This window comes from Oryx dammah, unplaced genomic scaffold (genome assembly GCF_014754425.2).
Source record: "Oryx dammah isolate SB20612 unplaced genomic scaffold, SCBI_Odam_1.1 HiC_scaffold_3, whole genome shotgun sequence".
In the NCBI taxonomy this organism is placed as follows: domain Eukaryota; kingdom Metazoa; phylum Chordata; class Mammalia; order Artiodactyla; family Bovidae; genus Oryx; species Oryx dammah.
Window position 1 is genome coordinate 60,028,593 of NW_024070187.1, and position 26,836 is coordinate 60,055,428.

At 42.0% G+C, this 26,836-nt stretch overlaps 1 protein-coding gene across 26 annotated transcripts in view; it reads left to right on the forward strand.

Moving 5' to 3' along the window:
* The window catches only part of LIMCH1 (LIM and calponin homology domains 1), a 356,942-nt gene that overhangs the window by 301,870 nt on the left and 28,236 nt on the right, over positions 1-26,836 (forward strand). For all 26 annotated transcript variants that reach the window (XM_040238066.1, XM_040238069.1, XM_040238063.1 and 23 more), the window contains 7 exons: positions 714-840; positions 2,350-2,507; positions 2,715-3,123; positions 7,531-7,749; positions 22,695-22,785; positions 23,903-24,069; positions 26,218-26,323. In XM_040238066.1, the coding sequence (XP_040094000.1) occupies positions 714-840; positions 2,350-2,507; positions 2,715-3,123; positions 7,531-7,749; positions 22,695-22,785; positions 23,903-24,069; positions 26,218-26,323 (1,277 nt within the window). The remainder of the gene's footprint in view (positions 1-713; positions 841-2,349; positions 2,508-2,714; positions 3,124-7,530; positions 7,750-22,694; positions 22,786-23,902; positions 24,070-26,217; positions 26,324-26,836) is intronic.

A 26,836-nucleotide genomic window follows, 5' to 3' on the forward strand; every position in this document is an offset into this window, starting at 1 on the left:
TTTGCCCTTAACCTTACCATAAAATACCTTATTTTCTTGATTTCAAGATGCCATCAACATACTACAGATTTAGTTTTACAGGACATAGAAATAAACCACAACAAACATATGTATCATTTGTGCATAGTTGTTGGATGCATCCAAAATTTAGAAAATATGACATGAAAAAGTGGCACCTTAGATTGAAGCTGTATGATACTTTTTTAATGGAGAAATTGCCTGTTAATGAAGAAAGCGTTTAAGCCAGCCCTACACAAAGAAGCATTTACTGCAATTAAATTTTCACTTCAGGGGACGCCATCCTCCTTCCCCACAAATTCTCTCCAAGTTATACATGTTAATGCTCTTAATTTTATTTTCTAATACATTTATAAATGAGACCAGTTCAGAGTTTCAAATACCTTTTCAAGCCTCTTAGTTTAAACATATCTAGGCCCCAACAAGTAAAATTAATTGACCGATTCAGCCATCACTGAAGACAAAGATGGTCACATTTTGGCTTCTGCTTGAAAAGAAGAGCTGAGGCTCCTAGCATGCCCGCTGCTGCCGGCTGAGGGAGGAACAGATTGCAGACCCCGTGGCTGCCTTAGGCTGCGGAGGGAAAGGGACTGTTTTCCATACGCGGTAGCGCCCCCACGCGGCGGGACGCCCCACGTGCGCAGAGGTAGGAGGGGTGCTCATCTCTGCTCCTTGTCTGCTCTCTCCACACGCAGGAGCACGAGTATGTTTGACATGCGGTGTGAGGAGGAGGCCGCGGTGCAGCCACACAGCAGGGCCCGCCAGGAGCAGCTGCAACTGATAAACAGCCAGCTGCGGGAAGAAGATGACAAATGGCAGGATGTGAGTGCTGGGGCCACGGCCGTGGGCAGTGGAGAGACTGCACTGCCCGCTGGGCAAGAGGCCCTTTGGAGCAGAGAATCAGAATCAGATTGGGTGGGAGCCTCGGGCTGGAAAGCCATGCAGAAGAAAGGGGTGCCCGGAGAAGACTTCAAACAGTGAATACTGCCCATGTGGGAATTAAGGAAAGTTTGCTGAAGTTTGGCCAGAAAGCAGAGGGGAGCGGGCGGGAGGCAACTAGCATGGGATGCCAAATCAAGGATGCACTGTCTTCTGAGTTTGTATATTTGGAATTGATAATGATGATGATGACAACAATGATAACTGCCAACACTGAAAGCATGCCAGTAACAGGTACTGTTCTGAATGCCTTGCAGTTAATCGTTCTTGAACCCTCTCAGTAACTCAGTATGCTAGCAACTGTAGATATTACTGTCCTCAGTCCAACAGAGGAGTCCCAAAGCAGTGAAGTAACTTGTCCAGAGCCACACAGCTAGTGAATAAGAGATCGAGGATGGCTCCAGGGCCTAACGGGGGCCTTGGGATTGTCTGTGAGCTGAGAGCAGAGAGCTAGGGCAGGAAAGGAACTTGAAGATCAGTATGAAACGAGAGAGAGTGGACTATTTCATCTCATCCTCACAGAGTGCTCTGGGGTAGTCACTGCAGATTTGACTCTACCTTTAGTCAATTGGTGAACTTTTCCAAAGTCGATAAATTGTGGTAACGATTATGTCTATGAGATATCAAGCACTTACCATGTGCCTGCCACCTGATGTGCAATACCTCATTTCACCCTCACAACAAGCTTGCAAGAGTAGGTATCATTATCATTTCTGTTTTGGAGATGAGGAAACTGAGGTACAGAGAGGCTAAGAAGCATGCTTGAGATTCCAAAGCATGGAAGAGATGGAGCTGGGATTCTTTCCCACAGCCACATGCCTACCTGTTTAACTCCAGAATCCTAACTCTTTCTCATTAGGATCTAATTACCCATAGGATTTGTGGTGAAGGTGTCATAAGGATCAGATGACTTAGGACATGATCAGATGATTTAGGATATACAGAACTGTTGGTTCTACAAGACCCCAAAACCAATTGTTTTTCTGCTTTTTCTTCCTTCCCTGAGGGAATTTGTGTAGGTCTGTGGTTAATTCCTACCATTCTATTGTCAGCGAGTCCATTCACAATGTCGAGGTCATAAATAGCAAGAAATGAAGCTTCTTACAATACCCTGTGAGACAACACTTTAACATGTGGCAACTGACACGGAATACAATAGCAAATTTTACGTTACCATATTTTACAAAATGTGCTGCCCTGCTCTGGATAATGTAGAATATCTGAAGGTTTCCTGCCTTCAAGACTTTCCTGTTCCAACCAAACTTAAACTGGATTGTAGAGGAATGTCTTAGCCTGGCCCACAGTCAGCACTCACTAAACCCTTAAGTGTAGAAATGGAATTACATGCAAATCTGAAGAAGAGTGTTCTGTCTCCCTCCCCCTCCTCCATAGGACCTGGCTCGTTGGAAGAGCCGTAGAAGAAGTGCTTCTCAGGACTTAATCAGAAAAGAGGAAGAAAGGAAAAAAATGGAGAAGCTGCTGGCTGGAGAGGATGGGACAAGGGAACGAAGGAAAAGCATAAAAACCTACAGAGAAATCGTCCAAGAAAAGTGGGTTCTTTCTGTTGTTGTTTAATGTACAGTGTTAGTTAGATGTGCTTTTTCTAAAAATTGTCAGTCATCACAAAGGCTCTGACACTAATATTACACACCCTGTTTGGTCTCTTCAGCTCTACTCTGGGTCCTACCAAGGTCCTCTTTGCAATTCCTGTGACCGTTGACTCTGTTCTTGCTTCCCCTCCCATGTCTACCCCTTAGAGAGCGGAGAGAAAGGGAGTTGCATGAAGCATACAAGAATGCACGGACCCAGGAGGAGGCAGAGGGTATCCTTCAGCAGTACATCGAGAGATTCACCATCAGTGAAGCTGTTCTTGAACGCTTGGAGATGCCAAAAATCCTGGAAAGAAGCCATTCAACAGAGCCAAACTTATCCCCCTTCCTCAGCGACCCCAACCCTATGAAATATCTGCGGCAACAGTCACTGCCTCCACCCAAGTTCACTGCCACTGTGGAAACCACCATCGCTCGTCCCAGCGTTCTGGATGCCAGCGTGTCAGCAGGCAGTGGGTCTCCGAGCAAAACTGTCTCTCCCAAAGCAGTGCCTATGCTGACGCCCAAGCCTTACTCCCAGCCCAAAAACTCTCAAGAGGTTCTGAAGACCTTCAAGGTAGGATGAGTCTTTTAAGGGTAGAACCAAAACTGAACTCCCTGGGGAAAAGAAGCATCTTATCTCGGGAAGATATGGTTGTTTTTATCAAACAAAAGCAAATGCATTAACATGTACAGTTATGAAGTTTATGTGTCTCTGAGATTTGGTTTGCAAATAATTCAGGGATTGATGATTCTTCTCTAAGTGAAGTCATTCAGTCATGTCTGACTCTTTGCAACCCCATGGACTGTAGCCTATCAGGCTCCTCCATCCATGGGATTTTCCAGGCAAGAGAACTGGAATGGGTTGCCATTTCCTTCTCCAGAGGATCTTTCCAACCCAGGGACCAGGTTTCCCGTGTTGTAGGCAGACACTTAACCATCTGAGCCATCAAATAACTTAGGATTCTTCTCAGTTCCTATTTTTAATACTGATGGGCTTGAATGAGATTGGTGGTTGAGTCACCTCCATGAGCAATGTCTATTTCATGGTTTGATATGCTGAGCGACTGAACACACATGCATGCATGATGGTATGATATCTCCATAGCAATGGTAACAAACCCCAATTTAGCAGCACCCTAGGTATCTCCATTTATCTGGGGGTATTGAATATGCCTCAAAACAAACTTTTAATGACCTTTGGTGTAAATAGAGGTATATACAGTTACTTCTGTATATACCTCTGACATCATAACTGAAAAGATGCTGCTGCTGCTAAGTCACTTCAGTCGTGTCTGACTCTGTGCGACCCCATAGACGGCAGCCCACCAGACTCCGCCGTCCCTGGGATTCTTCAGGCAAGAACACTGGAGTGGGTTGCCATTTCCTTCTCCAATACATGAAAGTGAAAAGTGAAAGTGATGTCACTCAATTGTGTCCGACTCTTTGAGACCCCATGGACTGCAGCCTACCAGGCTCCTCTGTCCATGGGACTTTCCAGGCAAGAGTACTGGAGTGGGGTGTCATCACCTTCTCCAGAAAAGATGCTACCACTGGGAAAAAAAAATGGTAATATAAAAAATACATGGGATATAGTTGGTATTCAAATGAGAGATTAAAAAAAAGTTTAGGTGGGAAGAATCTATGTTATTTTGGAGGTGGGGGGGTGCCAATGAATGTGTAAAATAGTGTTCCAGAACCAAAGAACCTATAGCAGCCAAACATCTTTTTTCTTCCTCAAATCCTAGTATTTTTCCTTGAGTCAGGAGGAAGTACTCATCCTTCGTCTCAAGCGAGGCTGATGACAAAGAAAAGTCAGTTTCCCTTGTCCCTGCATACCACATGGGTTCATAATAGAAGACAGATATGGAATTCATCAGTGGCAGACACAGACATGTGACTGTAAAGAAAGTTTGCTAAGCTAAACTAACAGCACTGTGTGTGTATATCTTCCTATTGAGTTTCAGAGGGAACCGAACCATATTTCTAACTTTCTTAGCATCTTTCGTAGCTTAATTCTGAATGTATATTTAAAATCTGTGTCTTAGGCCTTGATCAAATGAAAGCAAAATGTCCTTTCCATCTCATCTAGGTTGGATTGAGATGTTTATCCCTCCAAGGACAACCGCTGTGCGTTTGTTCACAGCTTTATCCTAAGAGGCTGGTGTCTGTGCCTCGGCACTCAGCAAGTGTCTGTTGAATAAACACATGAATTTTTCCTGAGAAGATGAGATACTTAATCATGCAGACTGGTGCACACACAGATACACATGCAATCACACGTGCTCGGCAGGCTGCCTAAGTACCGTAGCAGCTCTCCTTCACCCAGGGCCCACAACCATCAACTGTCTGATAGTTTCTCGTAAAGGTTGGCTTGATATTGAGGTGGCCCAGAACAGGGACAGGGAATACATGCATTTAACTTGGTATTCAAGGAATGTGATCTGTTAGTCTAGATGTCCATTTCCTTTCCTTTATATAAACAGTACAATGTGATCATTTAAACAGAAGCATTAGGATAGATGACTTCATGGCAAGACCCTGAGAAAACCCAGTTCCTACCATTGTGGCAAGACAGTGTGTGGAGGCTTCAGGGGCGGTAGAATGAGGGACTTAGATAGAGATCCTTTTAGAGCTGGAGCTCACCAATGAGCCCTCAACTCATCGTAGGTCCTGATGGCTGTCAGTCCTGGTCACATCCCCACCATCGAATGGGTGAGCTCACTCCTGGTCACAGGTAGCATGCAAATGGACAGTTGTTACCAGGTGACACCAGAACTGGAGCTAAGGTGTGTGTGCGTGTGTATGTGCGTGTGTATTTTCTTGTGGGGAGAAGGTGGGCATGGGAGGCAGGGAATACAGGCTCAGTTTCTTAGTAGAACAGATTTAAGAGTAAAAGTGTCAATAGAATGAAATAGCAGTAGAATGGCTTAAGGCAGTGTTTTCAAACTGAAAGTTGCCACTAGTGCTAGGTTATGAAATCAATTCATAACCTAGGAAGGTTTGGAATCAGTGTTCTTTTTTAAAAAAACATTATTAGATATATTATATTAATGGATGTAATTAGATATATTAATACATTATTTATATATTAATAATAAACATTATTATATATTAGAATATAATGTTTAAAAACAGTATAGTGCATCACATATAAAAAGGTAAATATTAATTGTTAAACTCCATTTCAGTTATCTTTATGTGTGTGTGCTCAGTTGTGATTTAAATTCTATGGATCACAGACAGTAGACAAAACACTGACTTAAGGTAAATAATCTATAACTAGTATCTGCCCTTCTGTTCTTTTTAAAAGATTTTAGAAGGTTTAGTAATAAGAATAGCTAACATTTATATACATAAATATGCCAGATACTGTTCTAAGTTCTGTGCATATATTAATACATAAATGATACCATAATAGCATCATTAAGGAGATACTATTAAGAAAGCTGAGTGCCGAAGAATTGATGCTTTTGAACTGGGGTGTTGGAGAAGACTCTTGAGAGTCCCTTGGACTGCAAGGAGATCCAACCAGTCCATTCTAAAGGAGATCAGCCCTGGGTGTTTTTTGGGAGGAATGATGCTAAAGCTGAAACTCCAGTACTTTGGCCACTTCATGCAAAGAGTTGACTCATTGGAAAAGACTCTGATGGTGGGAGGGATTGGGGGCAGGAGGAGAAAGGGACAACAGAGGATGAGATGGCTGGATGGCATCACTGACTCAATGGACATGAGTTTGAGTGAACTCCGGGAGTTGGTGATGGACAGGGAGGCCTGGCGTGCTGCTATTCATGGGGTTGCAAAGAGTCGGACATGACTGAGTGACTGAACTGAACTGAACTGAACTGACTATCACAGAAAGGAGGAAACTGAGGTTGAAGATTACATGGCTATTAAGTGGTGAAGCCAGAACTCAGGTTGCCTCACTGCAGGTCTCATGACCACTCTATATACTGTCGGACTTGAAAGAGATTTCCAGGTACCTTCAATAAGTTGCCTCACTGCAGGTCTCATGACCGCTCTATATACTGTCGGACTTGAAAAAGATTTCCAGGTACCTTCAATAAGTCAGACTAACCACCTCACTCCTTCTTTCTTGCTGCTACTACCGTCCCTAGACATGGGGGCAAAACAAAGATATTTTAATGTGCATGGCCTCTTTTTCTTGAAAAAAACTGAGATGGTTAAATTAACTAGAAATAGGAATTTCCTGTGGGGCTCCCCAGGTGGCTCTGGATAAGGAATCCACCTGCAGTGCAGGAGATGAGGGTTCGATCCCTGGGCTGGAAAATCCCCTGGAGGAGGGTATGGCAACCCACTCCAGTATTCTTGCCTGGAGAATTCCCATGTAGCCCTGGTGGGCTACAGTCCATGGGGTCACAAAGAGTCAGACGTGACAAGTGACTGAGCATGCACGCACACACGCACACAGGAATTTACTGTAACATAGTAACACACCAGGTTCCCTGCCCTCTGTGATTGGTTGCAAAAAGTATTCGTTGCCCTCAACCATAACAGAATAACCTGTGAAATATTCCTGATCTAAGATGAGCTCCACCTAGTTTATATGTTTATTAGGAAGAAAAAAACCTCAAAATTGTGAAATAGCAGTCACAGAACTTACATGAAAAATTACTGGAACCCAAATATGCGACATGTATTTATACCTAAGAGCCCTTGATTTTCTATACCACAAAATAAAGGCAGACCCCCAGTAAGTTGAGCATGAAATGTAATCTAACATGAAGTGACCTGAGAAGGCAGACCACCTTTTAAAGAAACCCAACCACCTTTTAAAGAAGCCCTCAAAGATGGCATTTAAGGGAGCCCTGCTTTCTAGACTGACGGAAGCATATACGAGAACTTATTCTTTGTTGAACTGTGATTGTTAAATGCTAATGATATAAGATGATTCTGAACATGTTATTTTGTTATAATCTTTCACTGGGGAATAGCATGTTCTTGTTCATTCTGGTTTTTACAGGTAGATGGGAAAGTCACCATGAATGGAGAGACGACTCATGGTGATGAGGAGGAGAAGGAAAGAGAGTGTCCCACGGTGGCACTTGCCCCCTCATTGACCAAATCCCAGATGTTTGAAGGTGTGGCCAGAGTGCATGGGTCCCCCGTGGAGCTGAAACAAGACAGCAACAGCATTGAGATCAACATAAAGAAGCCAAATTCTCTTCCCCAAGAGCTGACAGTAAGAAGCGAACTTTTCCCCCCTTTTTGAAATAATTTATTTTTAAAAAAAATAAGTAGGTCCTGATCATGATCATTTCTTTCTAGGTGAGTATATTCATTTGCTAGGGCTGCCATAACGAAGTATCACAAAGTGGCCTACACAACGCATGGTACTCCTAGTTGTAGCATAGTTCTGCTGGCTGGAAGTCCAAAGGCAAGGTGTTGTCGAGGTGGATTCCTTCTGGTGTCTGTGAGGGAGAATCTGATCCTGGCGTCTGGTGGCCTGCTGGCAGTCTCTGCCATTCTTTGCCCTGGAGGTGTACTACCCCGATCTCTGCCTTCGTGCTCGCGTGACACTCTCCCTGCATGTTGTCTGTGTCCAGATCTCCCCCTTTGTATAAGGACACAGGACACACCGGTTTAGAGCTCCCCTCCAGTATGATTCAAGTGGGAAAAAATCCGCCTGCTAATGCAGGAGATGCAGGTTCGATCCCTGGGTCAGGAAGATTCCCCGGGGAAGGAAATAGTAACCCACTCCAGTATCCTGGCCTCGGAAGTCCCAGGGACAGAGGAGCCTGGTGGGCTACGGTCCACATGGTTGCAGAGTCAGACACGACTGGGCAGGCATATGCCACGCCACTTCAGTATGATCTCATCTTAATTTAACTACATCTACAAAAATCCTATGTCCAATAAGGTCACATTCTGAGACACTGGAGGTGAGGACTTCCACATATAAATCTGAGGAAGGACACAGCTCAGCCCCTGGGCTTCTGGGGTGGCTCGGACGGTAGAGAATCCACCTGCTAAAGCAGGAGATATGGGTTCAGTCCCTGTGTTGGGAAGATTCCCTGGGGAAGGGAATGGCAACCCACTCCAGTATTCTTGCCTGGAGAATTCCATGGACAGAGGAGCCTGGCAGACTACAGTCCATGGGGTCACAAAGAGTCGGACACGACTGAGCAACTAATACTAACAGTTACGCCGTAGCAGAGGAGGATAGCAGAAGGTGTCATATATTTTGAGTGAAAAACTTTGTCTTGTCTCTCCGTGATCAGTGTCCAGAGTTACAGAAAAAGAAATGAATCTCTAAGGACTGTCCTGGCAGTCCATGGTTAAGACTCCATGCTTGTAATGCAAAGGGCACAGTTCGCATCCCTGGTCAGGTAACTAGGATCCCACGTGCTTGCCACACAGTGCAGCCATGAAACAAGGAAAGGAAGTATCTGAAATACCTTCTTTTCTGTTTATTCAACCTCATAAGACTTGCTAAAGTAATTTGAAAATTACTGGTGCCATCAGAATGTGGCTTTCCGTCCTTGACAGTATGCATAAAAGGGTCTTTTTTACTAGCTTTTTAAAAAACTCATTAAAAATCAAATTAATTTTTTCTTGGTTTAGCCCCTGAAATCCAGAGTAATTGTAATTACTAACGAATGGTTGAGCTGAGAAATGTAGGGTAATTCAAGAATAGCAGATGAGAGAACTCAAAATAACATTGGATTTGCCTCTTTGGAGTATAAAACATCAAGAAGATTACGCTTTTCTGCTGAGTTCTCTCACCAGGGTTCATGCTGGTTTTGCTGATCAAACGGAAACTGTCACTACCATGGATGCGGCCTGGCTTTGGGGATAGAATCTGGACTCTATTCAACCTCAATTTGTCCTCACCAGAGGCTGGTTTCTGAGATTTTAATTTATAGTGTTTGGGTTGGATTATCAAGGTGAAGGGTGCGGGGGGTTGGATGGGTAGGCAACTGTCAAAATTTCTTCCCCCAGCACCTGGAAAGATTTGGTTCAGAGGAAAACTTGTCTTCCAGCTTCAGGGCTAAATTAAATAACCCAGCTAGCTAAACCCACCTGGAGGACTAGATATTATTTTTCTTATCTCCAGGATTTGTCTTTTGAAGAATAAAATATGTTTTCTCAGAGGAGTTGAGAGGATGTAATTCTTCCCGGCAGTGCTCAAGCCCTAGAAAGAGATTCAAATTGGAAGAGACCAAAATAACTTCCTCACCATGGCAACATGTTTGCTGGTCTCTAGGAGCAAGGCTTTGTGATCCGGGCGGAGGCCAAATCCCTCCACCTGGAATTTATTTTCACCTTTCATTTGCATAAATGTGACCACCTCTGAAGAGTTCTTACAAGTTATCGTGAGAGGGAATGTTGAGTTTTGCTAGGAGTGTGGGAACTTTGCTGCCCGAATATAACATGAACTTACGCTCTTAAATTTAAATGAGAAGTTCCCCTAGATTAATTAGACATTACAGTGGTGGGGTTGCTTTTCTGGGGCAGTTAGTAATTCTGTTCTTGTTTCTCTTTTGCCGCACTTTTAATGGTGCTGCTGCTGCTGCTGAGTCAGTTCAGTCATGTCCGACTCTGTGTGACCCCATGGACGGCAGCCTTCCAGGCTCCCCGTCCCTGGGATTCTCCAGGCAAGAACAGTGGAGTGGGTTGCCATTTCCTTCTCCAACACATGAAAATGAAAAGTGAAAGTGAAGTCGCTGAGTCGTGTCCGACCCTCAGCGACCCCATGGACTGCAGCCTTCCAGGCTCCTCCATCCATGGGATTTTCCAGGCAAGAATACTGGAGTGGGGTGCCATTGCCTTCTCCGAGTGTTTCCTAAAAGTACTCAGTCGCTCAGTTGTGTCCAACTCTTTTGTGACCCCATGGACTGTACCCTGCTAGGCTCCTCTGTCCATGGGATTTCTCAGGCAAGAATACTGGAGTGGGTTTCTATTTCCTTCTCTCAGAGATCTTCCTGCACCAGAGATTAAACCCACGTCTCCTGCATTGGCAGGTGGATTCTTTACCACTGAGCCACTCGGGAAGCCTGTTTTCTAAGTCCCTTCATAAATGCCCTTCCCTGACTCATTCTGGTTCCTGTACCTGTCAGGCCACAGGCCCTTTGCACATGCTATTGAACAGCTCTCTGTTGCTGTTCTTTGGAGAAGCAGCAGTGTGGGAGCCACTCTGATCCCATAACAGAGGCACACAGGGCTCAGTCAGGCACAATAGATTAATTATAGGAACAAATCCCAAGGTTCTACAGTCAGGCATGTGTACGTTTTCTACCTTTACACTCTGCCCTCTGACCATTTTGTTGTCAATTTGGCAGGTCCCTCTGCCCTTGACCGGATAGATTTTTTCCCAACAGAAGGTAAAGGAAAAGTTGAAGAAACCAGACAATATAAGGCCTAAACTTCCTACACCAACTAATCTCTCTTGTTCAAAGCTTCTAACCCTTTGTGGAAGAAAAGTTTACCCATCTTGTATGGAATCATAAACAGAAGAGAAGGGAGTTTTGTTTGTTGGTTTTGGAGTTTTACTAAACCTCCCTCAAAAAATTATTTGTTCTCAGTAATTACTTATTTTCTTATTTTTACAATGAGCAACATAAAAAGAAAATAACCTATTCCCCCTTACTGCCAGGCATTTTCCACTTTAATTGTAGTTATCCTGCTTCAGTTGCTAATGGCAAAGAGAAGATGGATTGAACAATGTTACAACTGGTTACATTGTCCCCAAAGTATCTCGTTTCAAGAGAGGCAAAATTAGATGATCTGAAAGAAATTGTGTTATTTCAGGAGTTTATACAGTATAACCAGGAAAGTACCCAACAAAATGTGGCCTTGTGGACTTTTTTCTGGAAACCATCGTTACCCTGGGAAGCCTCAGGATGAAGGTCTTAACTCATGGAAGAGCCTGAGAGCCTCTTACTCAGGAAAAAAGCTGCCTAGTTAGGAGTGAGCTCTAGTTCTTAAACCATAGTGGTTCTGAAGAAGTTATAGCAGTTATTTACCTTGCTTCCTGGTGGCTCAGTCGGTAAAGATTCTGTCTGCAGTGCTTAAGACCTGAGTTTGATTGATTCCCCTGGAGAAGGAAATGACAACCCACTCCAGTATTCTTGCCTGGAAAATCCCATGGACAGAGGAGCCTGGAGGGCTATAGTGCACGGGGTCACAACAGTCGGACACGACTTAGTGCTAAACCACCACCTAGTGCTTGAGCTTTGAATTAGCTGTGACAGGGGTATTATATTATTTTCTGGGTAGATAACTCCATGTATATACCTATTAGGCTACAAGCCAAGTTGTTAGCTGCCCTGTGTGAAATTTTGGCTAAAACACACTTCATACTCGCTAATAATTTATGACACATAAAGTTTTCCATTCAGCATATGTTATCCTAAGAGGTATTTTGAAAGAATCTCTTCTCCAGTAAACCTACTCCTCATTTTCCTTCCTTCCCCATATTCCACTGTGTTTCAGCCAGTATATTCCCTCTGAGACGGTAGAATTCATTGGTCATGACAAAAATATGGTGACCAGCTTAAAACAGGGGCTGCACTTACTTCACAGCCTCCCAGGGTTTTTTCCCAGCTTGGACTTGATTTGCTGTTTCTAATTCATTTGCCCTGCTCCATGGGGCTGTCAAAGGAATAGTGTTCTTCCTTTTAAATAGTGTCTTTCTTCCCAAAACTGCATTCCCCACAGATACACTCTTTACAGAGGAGTAGCCTCCCCCACCACTAAAATGCCACAGTTCCTCCAGGGCGAGCTGGAACCGTTCAAAGGGCATCGCAGCAGTAGGCAGGAGCATTAATTCAGGCCAGGAGGCCAAGCCGCAGAGAAGGGTGGTCCCTGGGCTCCAGTGGGCGACAGGGCGCAAGTCTGCGTCTTGGCTCAGCATGGCCACCTTTGTATATTACGTCATCTCTTCTGTTTCCTCCCGCCTCATCTTTCTTGTTTGAAACTCTTAGGACCGTGGACTCTTACTTTAGAAATAGTATACTTCCTAAATTAAGTTTGGCTTGTTATTAATTTTTAAATACTCTGGTTATATCAGTCGATGCCAACAAACTGCAGATCATGTTCAGCTGAATCACCTTTAAGGTAAAGGAATGGCGATAGCCACTGTCATGCCGGGGACTGCCTATTACCTGGTAAGCACGAAGGAATGAATGACCTGCTTTGTGCCCAACTTTTTAAAAATTGCTTTTATTTATTCATTTATTTTTGGATCTCCTGGGTCTTTGCTGTTGCTCAGGCTGTCTCTAGTTGCAGAGAGCTGGGCTCCCCTCTAGCTGCGGTATGCAGGCTTTCTCATTGTGTGGTTTCTCTTATTGCCGAGCTCAGGGTCTAGGTCGTGTGGGCTTCGGTAGCTGCACCACGTGGGCTCAATCGTTGTGGCTCCCAGGCTCTAGAGCGTAGGCTCAGCAGTTGTGGTCCACAGGCCTAATTGCTCTGCAACTTGTGGGATCTTCCCAGATCAGAGACTGAACCCATGTCTCCTGCACTGGCAGGCGGGTTCTTTACCAGTGAGCCACCAGGGAAATCCCTGTGTGAAAGCACTCAACATAAAGCAACTGGGCAAGTATAGAAGATAATATTTAATGAAGTGCTGGATGAAGATGATAGGGATACAGCAGCAACAATAGGGAGAGAAGACTAAAGGGATATAAGGTGGCAGAGAAAAAGTAAGATCATTATCGGTCAGGGTTAGTCTAGCTGGGAAGGTTTCATATGAGACTTTGATTTTGAAATTGGTGGGATTTGCATTGGAGTTGAGGGGGGAAACAAGCTGTCCTCCGTTCTGGGACGAGCAGAAGCAAAGGCGTGGACAGCATGGTCCTCCATAAGAGGACCACAGAGGGATCACAGGTGAAGAGCTGATGAAAGTGACTAGGTGCTGTACATGCAACCAGAGAGGCTGGGGCTCCCAGGACCCCTCCCGATTATCCCTGAGATATTTCCCAATGGAAATCTGACTCTCACTTTATTTTTTGAATTTAAAAACACTGGCTTCTCTAAGAAAATCATATCATAGCATGAATACTGGACTCTTAGAATCCAGGACTGGAAAAGAATTTGGAAGATCTTCTAATCTAAGGTCTTACAGAGAAATGTCTCAAAAGATGTCCTATGTCTCCCTTAAAGATGGTTCAGTGTTTTCTTGATCTATTGTGAATTATACTTACAATTGAATCTCTTCCTGCCTTGATGGTGCCAAAAATGACCCTTCCTTAAAAGACCTTAAGTACCCCATGCACTAAATCAAAGCTCAAACCCCACCTGAACCTCAGTTTATATTTAAAATAAGGATGGTAATAGTATAGGAATCCGATGATTATCATGAGAATTCATGTGTATAGGGAGCTTAACATGACTCACAGAGGTGCCCTTAAGTTAGTTTTAACATTGTCATTCAACAAACGGAAGAAAGAAAGTTACCATTTATTTTTCATAAGCCTGGAAGGGTGATAGGTACAAAGTTTTTCAGGTTAGAGTCAAGTCATCAAAATTACCATCTTAAACAGATGTGAATTTCAAACACAGGAGGCGAGTTCCTTGTCAGCTTCCAACTCAGCCCGCCAGTAGCTTCAGCTGTAATTCTCTAGGAGACTTGCAGACCTGAACAGCTTTTTCCAAAAGACGATTGCCCTGGCAGGTGTTCACTGGCTTCTTCCTGCAGCCCTTTTTTGCTTCTCCTTTTATTCACTCTTTCCCAAGTCTGGCTTCCTCTGCCACCAAGACTCCCAAGACACCCACTATGTCAGCGCCCTCTTGACAGCTCATCCCAACCAACGTTCTGCACACCCTCCTCCCACCAGATTCGTGACAGTTCTGCCTCACGGACCAACTGCCAGACTCAGCTCTCAGGTATCTAAACGACTTCATCTGGGTTTCTCAAACTAAGAAACAAGATAGATCTGTTATTTCCACCGTGACAAAGCTCTTGGCCTTCTTCTGGAAAATTCAGTACTTGACTACTGTTTTCTGATCCAGGAAAACAATCAGATCTTTCTTGAAACATTTCATTTTGCAGTGAGAGCAGGGTGAAGGCATTTGAGTAGGTGCTGTTTTCCTTAAACTGTGACCAACTGCAGATTCCTTTTAGATGTCAAATGTCACAAACATTTCTCCAGAAGCTGTTTTTCTCCATCTAGAAGTAGTTGCAAGAGCATTAGATTTAAAGCTCTTTGTAAGTCATTAAAGTTATTAGGGTATAGAAGTGTTTCCAGGCTTCAAGAAAGTATACATTAGGGAAAATTTAAAAAAAAAATCAAACCTAGCCCATCTGACCTGGATAATTTTTGGTCTGGAATGTTTAAAGCAAAAAGAAAAAGCTTAACAAATGGAAAGGCTGATTCTCCATGTAGATCTTCTTTCGTCCAGTGAAAATAGATCTTTGGTAACATAAAAGCGAAAGGGGAAAACACATGCATGGCATATGTGGCACCTGGGTCCTGGTGCCAAGACATAAATAAACTGACTTTCCAGGCTTGTGTCCAGATAAATTATTCAAGACTGGAGCCGGGAAACGCATCAGAGTCACTGAATAGTAGCTCAGGGAGGGACCACCTTGGACATCGCGTCTTCTGACACAGAGAGGATGCACGGTTGTTCCAAGCTCTGGCGCCTCTTCTGTCCTAGGAGGAGGACCACTCGAGCCCTGGGTCTCCGGACTATCCTTCCTCCGCTGCTTTGTATTTCCAGTTCATCCCACAGAGCCGCTCTCTGGGCTGGTCCCCCAGTAAGCTTCTTGTTAAAACAAGCAGTCTGATGTCAGGTAAATCTGTGGCCAGACCATGTCCCTCTCAAGCCAGGAAACTGCCACCTCCCACCCTTGGCCGCAGGACTCTGTCTGACACCAGAGCCAGCTTGGATGGTGTTCTCAGTCAAGGGGAAGCCAACTCCCGGCTTAAGCTCCTGCAACCTCTCTGTGCTCTCATTCATTCGTGTCCAGGGAATCTGTTTTTATTTACTTGTTTTCATCCTTCAGACAGTTTTACCAATTGGAGAAGGGAAGGCTTCTCCTCTGTTCATCTGGAACCAAAGGGAAGTGTGGGTTGTAAAACAGTTTCCAGCAAGGCGGGTGTGTTTCAGGCAAATCTGAGTCTATCAGCACTGGTTAAAACTGTCAATTTTGAACTCATTTCCTTTGAAGTAATGATGTGAGTACAACATTAACAAGCCTTCAGGATGGAGTATCCTGGCAGGAGTTAAACTGGCTTTGGGGATCTCCCTTGAGTACTTAGGGCCTCCCTGGTGGCTTAGGCCGTAAAGAATCTGCCTGTAAGGCAAGAGACCCGGATTCGATCCCAGGATCAGGAAGATCCCCTGAAGAAGGAAATGGCAATCCACTCCAGAATTCTTGCCTGGAGAATTCCATGGACAGAGGAACCTGGTGGGCTACAGTCCACAGGGTCACAAAGAATCAGACACGACTGAAAGACTAACCCATCTTGAGTACCTATAGTCTGTCTGCTGCTGCTGCTGCTAAGTCGCTTCAGTCGTGTCTGACTCTATGCGACCCCATAGACTGGACTATGCAGCCCCTCAGGCTCTGCCGTCCCTGGGATTCTCCAGGCAAGAACACTGGAGTGAGTTGCCATTTCCTTCTCCAATACATGAAAGTGAAAAGTGAAAGTGAAGTCGCTCAGTCGTGTCCAACTCTTACCGACCCCATGGACTGCAGCCCACCAGGCTCCTCCGTCCATGGGATTTTCCAGGCAGGAGTACTGGAGTGGGGTACCATAGTCTGTCTACATGTATATATATGGACTTCCCTGGTGGCTTAGACGGTAAAGCGTCTGTCTACAATGCGGGAGACCCGGGTTCAGTCCCTGGGTTGGGAAGATCCCCTGGAGAAGGAAATGGCAATCCACTCCAGTACTACTGCCTGGAAAATCCCATGGACAGAGGAGCCTGGTAGGCTACAGTCCATGGGGTCACAAGGAGTCGGACACGACTGTTATATTGCAGAATTTGGAAAACTGTAAAGAAAATATAAACTGGCGATTACTCCAGCCACTCAGAAATTAAGATTCTTTAAAAATATGCCCTCCTCTTTTTCTCAGTGTATATAAAATAGTTTGTGGGGCTCATAATTCAAAATGTGCTGCCATTTGCTTTTCTCTTAATTTATCCTGAATTCTTTGTTAGTAGCAGCCTGATTTTTATGACTAATATGCACCTAAACCAAGCTTGAGAGTATAAATCCCATAAATAATGCATCTAACATGTGCTTCCCTGACATGGATTGCATGTCTGCTCTGTGCCAGATACTGTGCTGGGCCCTGCCCCCCTCAGAACCTGGACTGGATGAAAAACCCTGAGACAAGGTGATGGCTGGGAGTGGTTCAGTCCCAAGCCACCCTGGGAAGTGGAGAGTTGGCTAAACTGGCCCCCTCTTCTGAGAGGTTCCAGAGAGTTCTCATCTTTTGCATAATAAATGGGTGAGAGGTACAATGAAAAGAACGAGGTAGAATGGATGAGAAGGAAAAAATGTGGAAAAGGCAGTTTGAATCATTTCAGCAGTAAACTTGAGACTCTCGGGTTCTGGATTGCTTCTTCTGGCTCAATACCTTTTAATGTGCACGTGTGCGAAGTCACTTCAGCTATGTCTGACTCTGTGCGACCCCGGGGACTATAGCCCGCCAGGCTCCTCTGTCCATGGGATTCTCCAGGCAAGAATACTGGAGTGGGCTGCCATGCCCTCCTCCAGGGGATCTTCCCGACCTAGGGATTGAACCTGCTAACTACTGGGAACAACTTGGATGTGGGTGTGACTCCAAGCCCATATGACGGAGAATCGAGGTGGCCAGCACAGGGCAGGGTTCCCACCTCCACTGCCTACGAGCTGAGTGACTCCAGGTAAGTCACTTTGCCTCCTGGGCCTTAGCATCCTCACCTGTATAAAGGGAATCATACCTGTAGATACCTCTGTAAGCTTGCTCTGAGGACCAAAGAAGATAATCCATGTCAAGTGCTGACACATGGAAAATCCAGTAGATATTGATTGTGGCTACAGCGACAACAGTGTGGAATCTTTAAAGCACCATTTTAAGGGAAGATAAATTGGGTCATCTGAGAGTTCAGTATTTGAGTGTTAAGCCATAGAATTGCATCCAGAAATGTGAGCATCCTTTTTTATATGTTTGTTTATTTACTGGGCTGCATGGGGTCTTAGTGGTGGTACGCAGGATCTTCGATCTCCACTGCAGCATGCGAACTCTTATTTGCAGCGTGTGGGGGGGATCTAGTTCCCTGACCAGGGTTGAGCCTGGCCCCCCTGCATTGGGAGTGCAGAGTCTTACCCACTGGATCACCAGGGAATTCCCACGAAAGCATTCTTGAAAGTTGAAGTTCTGCGTTAGTCATGCACAAGTAAAATATTACTGGGGTGGGGTGCGCTAGTAAAATAACCCTTAGTGAAGAAGTGCTTGAGGACTTTGTCTCCTTTTCATCACAGCATCACAAATTGTAAAGGTCTTCATGGATTATCTTATTTCATTGATTCCAAGGGGCATATTTGCCACGTTTGAGCATCTCTAAGTCAGGATATGTCTTATTGATGTAAGATACATCTAACTTTTTAGATTCCACATATAACTGACATCATGTAATATTTGTCTTTCTGTGCCTGGCTTATTTCATTCAGCATAATGTTCTCCAGGTTCTTCCCTATTGTCACAAATGGCAGGATTTTCTTTTTTAAGGCTCAATAATGTCCCACTATATATGTGTGTATAATATTAATATTTGTGTACATATACAACTATATGTGTGTATAATATTCATATTTATATATCTGAATATATGAATAATATCTAGACACTCGTGTTTTATCTATTCATCCATCTACACTTGATTATTTCCGTATCTTGATTATTGTCGATAATGCTGTAGTGAACACGGGAATAAGATATATCTTCGAGATACTGATTTCATTTCCTTTGGGCACCTTTACCCAGAAGTAAAATTGCTGAATCATAGGATCATTCTAGTTTTAATTTTGAAACCCCCTCCAATGTTTTCCATAATGGCTGTACCAATTTACATGCCCACCATCCGTGTACAGTGGTTCCCTTTACTGCACATTCTCAACACTTTTCATCTTTTGACTTTTTTGATAATAATGATCCCTAATAGGTGTGAGGTGATGTCTTACTGTGGTTTGGACTTAATGATTAGTGAAGCTGAGCATCTTTTCATATACCTGACTTCAGCTGGCCGTTTGTTATATCTTTGGAAAACTGTCATTCATGTCCTTTTCCTATTTCTTAAATTGGGTTATTGGTGGGGGGGTGCTGTTGAGTTGTTAGAGTTCCTTATATATTTTGGGTATCAATCCCCTATTGGATGTAAGATTAGTAAATATTTTTTTCCATTCTATAGATTGACCTTTTGTTTTATTCTTTCCTTTGCTGTGCAGAAACTTTTTAGTTTGATGTAGTCCCACTTTTTATTTTTGCTTTTATTGCCTGAGCTTTTGGTGTCAAATCTAAAAAATCATTGCCAACACCAGTTCCAGGGAGGTTTCCCCCTGTTTTCTTCCAGGAGTTCTGTGGCTTCAGGTCTTACTTTTAAGTCTTTAATCCATTTAGTCATTGATTTTGGTGTATGGTGTAAAATTTCTTTGTTTGGCACATCAATATCCAGTGTTTCCAACACCATTTATTGAAAAGACTGTCCTTTACCCATTTTGTTTTCTTGGTGTCTCTGTCAAAAATGAGTTGACTGTAAAAGTGTGGGTTGATTTCTGAGTTCTCTGTTCTATTCTATTGATCTATGTGTCTGCTTTTATGCTAGTACCAAACTGTTTTGATTGATGTAGCTTGGTAATATGGTTTGAAATCAAGATGTGTGATGCTTCCCGCTTTCTTCTTCTTATTCAAGATTGCTTTAGCTATTTTGGGTCCTTCGTATTTCCATATGAATTTTATAGTTGTTTTTTCCTATTTCTGTGAAAAATACAGAAATGCAAGACTCTGTTAGAATTTTGATAGAGATTGTATTAAATCTATAGATTGCTTTGAGTAATGTGGATATTTTAACAATATTATTTCTTCCAATTGATGAATACAAGAAAATTTTCCACTTATTTGTGTCTTCTTCAATTTCTTTCATCAATGTTTTATCATTTTCATCACACATATCTTCTACCTTTTGGTTAAATTTATTCCTAAGTATTTTATTTTTTAATGCCATTGTAAATAGGATTTTTTAAAATTTAATTTTTGTATAGTTCTGTATTGATTTTGTATCCTGCAACTTTACTGACATCATTTTTAGTTTTAAAATTTTGAGGGAGGGGGGAAGTCTTTAGGGTTTTCGGTATACAGGATCATTTCATCTACAAACAGGAACAATTTTACTTTTTTATTTCCAATTTGCGTGCCTTTTATTTCTTTTTCTTGCCTAGTTGTTCTGGCTAGATCTTCCAGTACTGTGTTCAATAGAAGTGGTGAGAGTGGGCAGCCTTGACTTGCTCTGATCATAGAGGAAAAGCTTTCAGCTTTTTTCCATTAAGTATGATGTAAGTTGGAGAAGGCAATGGCACCCCACTCCAGTACTCTTGCCTGGAAAATCCCATGGACAGAGGAGCCTGGTAGGCTGCAGTCCATGGGGTCTTGAAGAGTTGGACATGACTGAGCGACTTCACTTTCACTTCTCACTTTCATGCACTGGAGAAGGAAATGGCAACCCACTCCAGTGTTCTTGCCTGGAGAATCCCAGGGACGGGGGAGCCTGGTAGGCTGCCGTCTATGGGGTCACACAGAGTTGGACATGACTGAAGCGACTCAGCAGCAGCAGCAGCAGGATGTAAGTTATGAACTTGTGAGTTATGGCCTTTATTATGGTACATCCTTCTATGGGCTTCCCCTGGTGGCTCAGTGGTAAAGAATCTGCCTACAGTGCAGGAGATGCAGGTTTGACCCCTGGGTCGGTAAGATCCTCTGGAGAAGGAAATGGCAACACACTCTAATATTCTTACCTGAAATATCCTATGGACAGAAGAGTCTGGCATGGAGGTCATAAAAGTCAGACATAAACTGAGCAACTAAACAACATTCTTCTATACCTAATTTGTTGAGAGTTTTTATTATGAAAGGATGTTGAATTATGTCAAGTGCTTTTTCTGTTGAGATGATCATATGATTTTTATCTTCATTGTATTAACATGATGTATCACATTTATCAACTTACATATGTTGAACCATTCTTACATCTTTGCATAAATTTTTTCTTTTTTAAAGAATTAAGTAACACTTTCCAACAAAGCATTAACTTTAAATGGCTTTCATTTTTTGTAACTTGAAAGAGAAATTTTGATTTATGAGTAAAATATATATCCTTGTGAGAGACCAGTAAATTCATAGGTTTTTGAGAACCCACAGTAGTATTTTACAAAGTATTTAATAATGCCTTTTCTGAAACCAGTTTTATTCATCTTAAAAACCTCTTAAAATTTATAAAATATTCATACACACTTTAAAAATTGAACTTTAGCCCTTTATAATAAGACACTGTTACTAAAAAGCACCATAGTCTTTAACTTATTCTCTTTGGTTATTGAAGGATATTCTAGCCCACATTTAATTCAGACTTTTATTTATTTTTCATTTACTGTAATATCACTGGGGGAATTTTGGAATTTACTCTAGAGTCAACTGGCTTCCAACTGAAGGTAATTTAAAGTTACACTGATTTTGTTTTCTCATTACAGAAGCAATACATAGCATAGTAATCATGGAACACTTTGGAATACAGAAAATACATTTTAAAAGAAGAAAAAGTCATCCAAAATTTAAGAACATTAAAAATAATCACTATTAACATTTTAGTGTATTTCCTTACTTTTTATATAATTTTAATATACTTACTAGCAAGTGTATTTGTGCATACACATAGCATATATAAAATCTTACATATGTAGGCATCATACTATATGTACACGTCACATTTTTTTAATGTAACGTTAGATAGTATTTTCTCATATCATTAACTATTGCTCAGCACTTTCACAACTACACAGTGTGTCCTTTTATGGATATACAGTAATTCATTCAACCATTTGCCAGCTGTTGGTCACTTAGGTTGTTTCACATTCTTTTAATGTTATTAATTCCATCAAGCATAAAACTGATACAATTGAGGTACTAATGAGGGAGAGGAGCAAGATGTGCCGGGTGGTTAGACAACAAATCAAAGAGTTACCTTAGTGGAAGAACAAGGAAGTAAAGGCTAACCTTGGGCCCTGGTTGTAGAAACAGGAAGCGATGCGCATGAAGACTGTTGTGTTAGACTTCACAAAAGATGGGCCCTCTTGAAGAAGGAGTCAAGAAACACTTGTTTAGTTTAGTATGTTGGGGAAAACAAATGCCATAAACAGAAAGTGTCAGATTTGGAGGATGAGCATCATTTAGCATGATGCCGATGGTCAGCTGAACTGAAGCTCTAAGGGACTTTCAGGACTGGAGATGAAAGTACAAGTCATAAAGGCATAGAGAATGTCGTGATGAATTCATGGGAAAATTGGACGCATTTGAAGGTGATCCTGATGGAGGAAAATAGTTGAAGTTTTTAGGAATGACCCATATTTTAATGAGAAGGAAAGGAATAACCAGTAAAAGAAGAGGAGGAAGGGAGGAAGGGAAGGAAGGAGAGAATGGGGATCAGAACTTGGGTAACAGAGAGTTGTTGAGAGCCCAGGAAGGGAGAGAACTCTGGGAATAAAATGCACAATGCTGAGTGCCACTGGTGTCTGTGCTGAAGGCAAGCTACTGAGAGGTTAATTGCAACCTTGAAATATTTTCTTTCCACTGGTGATATGACCCTAAGCCAACTTTAAAGGCATTTGGGAGCAAGTGGGTGGAATCTGCAATTTTGAGAATCCTGTGGTGAAAGGAAGGGAAAAGTGGGGAGGAGGCTGAAGTAGTGGGGGGGGCCTCTACGCTGTGCTGCTGCTTCAGCACTTCTGTTCTTTGCGGAACGTCTCCGGACAAAACCAGCCTTTCACCTGAAGCTGCCTTGGAAATAGAAGAGACTGAATTCATACAGGCAGCTTGCCTTGTTGGCCTAAAGATTACTACTTGAGAAAACAGAAAGGAATCCTTCACGGTTTAGAACCTTCAAAGGGATAACTTATTCAAGGTGGGAAAATCTCTCTTTTAGGCAACCACTGAAGAGACTGAAGCGAACAGTCAAGAAGATGAAAATAATGGTGAAGAAACAGAAAAAGGGAATACAGAAGTTGCCCCATCAGGTTTGTTTTTATAACAGACTAGTTTTAAAGATAAATCGTTAACTCTTAAACTGTATTGAAAATAAAAAGGGTAATGAATGAGGTGAGTCTCTAACTGGTGTGGTTGTCCTGCCACCTAGTGGCATCCTGGGGGAAATTCTGACCATATCATTTATCTTGTGAAAAAGCAAGGCTTTATGCGTCTTTGCTTCCTTCTTTGGTTTTTGAAAGTTCATCTCCATCATTACAAAGAGATTATATTTCTCAAAATAAGTAATGCTAAAAACTTAATATTATATTTGACACTAGTAATAGATACGACAGATTTAAAATATATCATAAAAATAGATCCTGAAACAGCAAAAGTGGTGAATAATTTGAAAGAATAAGATAATGTGGCAAATATGAATTGTAAGTTCAAATAGAGACTCACTCTTCCTAAAGCAGTATTTCTCAATATTTTAAACACATTTCTCTTTTGATAAAACATGAAAACATCTCATCCTCCTTTAATACCAAATTATTTTTAAACAGCATCTTAAAATAATGAAATGTCATTACCAAACATTTTAGCATATACTTTTTCAAACTAGACTGTACCTCCACACTTCAGTATGCCCCTTCAGATGGTGACTTTTTCACCCACTTTGTATATTCAAGAACCCAACTTTCATTGCATTATATAAACTACATAACCCTTAACACATTCCAGTTACGAAAACTTGGTGTTAAAAAGGAGTATTGAAATACAAAAGGAAGAGTCAGGTTGCCATTCATTTGGATAGAAATTTAGATAGAAATTATCTGTAAATGTTCTCCCATCCAACCCACCTCTCTTAATATTCTATGTCAGCATTTTGTTTCATGTAGTGTTATTCATATGTAAACTGAGACTCTTAATCAGAACTTAGGTTTTCATAATGGTATTCTTTGATATATGTTGCTTGATTTTTTAAATACCATGAAAAAACCTAGAGAATCCTAGCATCCGAGGCTCTTCTGTGCCTCTTACCGCACGGTGATCCAGCTCCAGGTTGCCCAGGACAAGATATGTACCCAGTGTGCATGTGGTATGGCAGAACAGAGCCTTTATAGAGTTTTCATCTCCTTTATGTTTCTGAATGTAACTCCATTTCAGAGCCACAGCTTTTTACAACGACTGTGACCAGATCCAGCCCGACCGTGGCCTTTGTGGAGCTTATGCCCAGCCCTCAGCTGAAGAATGAGGAGCCAGAAGAAGAGAAAGAGCAAAAGAAGCCAGAAAATGAAATGAGTGGCAAGGTGGAGCTGGTGCTGTCGCAAAAGGTGAGGTGGACTGAAGCCGATATGCCCGCAGTTCTCGCGGCTTCACGCTGCTGCCCGCTGCTGCCGCGGCACCACTTCACAATGAAGGTTTATTTTCTCTCTCGATCTTTTTCCCTATCTTTAAAATGTATACTTTCCTAAAGACAAATATAATACATGTTCATTGGGAAAAAAAATAAGTGTATGTAGAAGGATGTCTGTATAGTCCATTTGGGCTACTATAACAGAAACCCATAGTCTGGGTGGCTTATAAACAACAGAAATTTTTCTCTCAGTTCTAGAGCTGGGAGGTCGGAGATCAAGGCACCCGTGGATTTGGTGTCTGGTGAGAATCCACTTCCTGCTTCATAGGTGGCCATCCTTTTGCTGTGTCTTCACTTGGCAGAAGGGGCAAGGGAGCACTCAAGTCCCTTCTATAAGGACTATGAAAAAATTGTTTTCAAGGGTTCTTAACTCTGTGTGTGTGTGCATACACGCACCGTGGACCCTTTGTCTATCTGGCAAACAGTGTTCTCAGAATAATATTGTTTAAACCATAAAATGAACAGGATTACCAAGTTTTCCTTGGTATCAAGTGGTACAAAGTACATATAATCACAAGAATTCTTCTCTGTGGACCCCAGCTTAAGAATTTCAGCTAGTTGATTAGCAAATGGAATAATGGTCTTTGGACCCAGTGCTTTTCACACCGTGTGAATTTCTCCTTTCCCTATTGCACAGTTATCTTTTAGAGAAAGAAGGCAAGATGATGACAGTAGTTGCAACAGCTTTTATTTTCTGACTTCCTTTGAGAGTGTTGCTTTTATAAATCCAAGTAGCAATGCATACAGGCTGACCTTTTACATAGTGGTTATTTTGAGCATTTCTGCTAATGATTAACCGTTTCACTTACAGTCAGGCTTTATCTGACACAGGTTTGTGTCAAGACTCCACTATGGGGAAAATGGTATGAGGTTAAGATTTGAGGGTTGTCAACTTTGGTAAGTCTTGGTCTTAAGTTTTGCTGCATGTTTAACGCTGAAGTTCATTTGGACACTTGCTTGACCTCCATAATACAGAATGACTCACTGTATTGTCCTCAGGATTCCACTAGGGTTGAATATATTAGAGTCATCAAGAAAAATAAAATCCTACTGAGAAGAAATTCTAGACATTGAATCGTCCTGAGGACCAAACAAGAGATAAGCTTATGATGAAACAAGTGCTCTTAGAACCTCACTGACCCACTGGCCATTCAATTAATCTCTTCAAGGCCACCAGCCAATAAATCAGAGAAGGTCCTGTAAGAGCTGAAAGGACATGAACTGACACAGCCACGCTTCTCATGCCGATCTCTGACTCTTAATATTAGCTGTCAGTGTGGTTATCTGTTCCATCAGCAATCAGTTGATTAGAAGCAACAAATAGGAAGGAGGTGTTCTACCAAAGGCCGTTCAATAGCAATAACCAGAAACATCTATTTTTACAAACCAAACATAAAAATTTTTTAAGCCTGTAATTTTGGAACTATTTACCGTAAGGTTATGTGGGCTAACCTGCTTCAAAAATCCCTTAAGGGCAAGGTCCCTGTGGCACTGTTTGATATAACCGTTATTTACAATAATGCTTCTTCGTCAACAAGCACAGTATGTTGTCTTTAATGCGCTTTGCACAACTTTGTGGGAAGTTACATAGCATCGTAAGAATAATGCCCATTAGAAGGTAATATTACTTTAATATTTAACACTAACATAGTTTAAAATTTTTTTTAATCTTATGTGGAACATCTTACTTCCTGACATTACAAATTCAGTATTGTGTAGTACCACGAAACTGTGGTGAATTCCAATGAGAAAATAAGACAGAGTGATGCATAATCTCAAAGACAGAACGTTGTCTTCTAAGTCTGAAGAAAAGTGATCATCAAATTTGAAACAAAGTGATCATCAAATTTTTATGCTATAGTTTGACTTCTATGAAAAACTGAACTCTGTATTAATGTAGAAAGCATGAAGGGGGTTTGGAGAAGGGACAACATTTTCTGTTTATGCTTTTAAATTTTGGGCTTATTTACATATATAATGGCCATGGACCCTTAAATTTTATTCCACCTGTGCTCTTGTTAATGGCCAGTACCTGTGATGTTTATGTCTGTTGCCTGTGTTCCAGGTGGTAAAGCCAAAATCTCCCGAGCCAGAAGCAACCCTGACATTTCCATTTCTAGACAAAATGCCTGAAACCAACCAGTCACCTTTGCCAAATCTCAATTCTCAAGGTAAAAAGAAGGAAATGTTTTGTTTTAGTTCTACATGTTCTGCTGGGCCCATTTGTAGTGAAATAGTCTTTATTATAAAGACAGATTCCTTTTTTTATGTTGATATACCTTTAGCTATTGGGTTTTCCCAGAGTCCATGACAGCTGAATTAATAACATCAGAATGAGATCTGGGACTACATTCTCTGTTTGGCTTAACCAGGAACCCCAGCTGCTGGGACCATTTTGTCAGACACAGTAGGGCCTACACAAGTGTTTAATACCTGAAAATAGTTTGTATTGCCTCTAAAACGTTTTAAAAATTACAGGATAAAAAATCAATAACGTTAATAGTTTTATCATGTCAGCTTGATTAATTGTTAATTATTAATCTGTAGTCTTCTTAAAAATACTCATTTAATTTGAAAACAATTGACAATGATTTGACCATGATTTTGGAAGGAAGTCAGATTTCCTTACTCCATAATAGTTCCTGGATATGCATGATTACTGAGAAATCATTCATGATCATAGT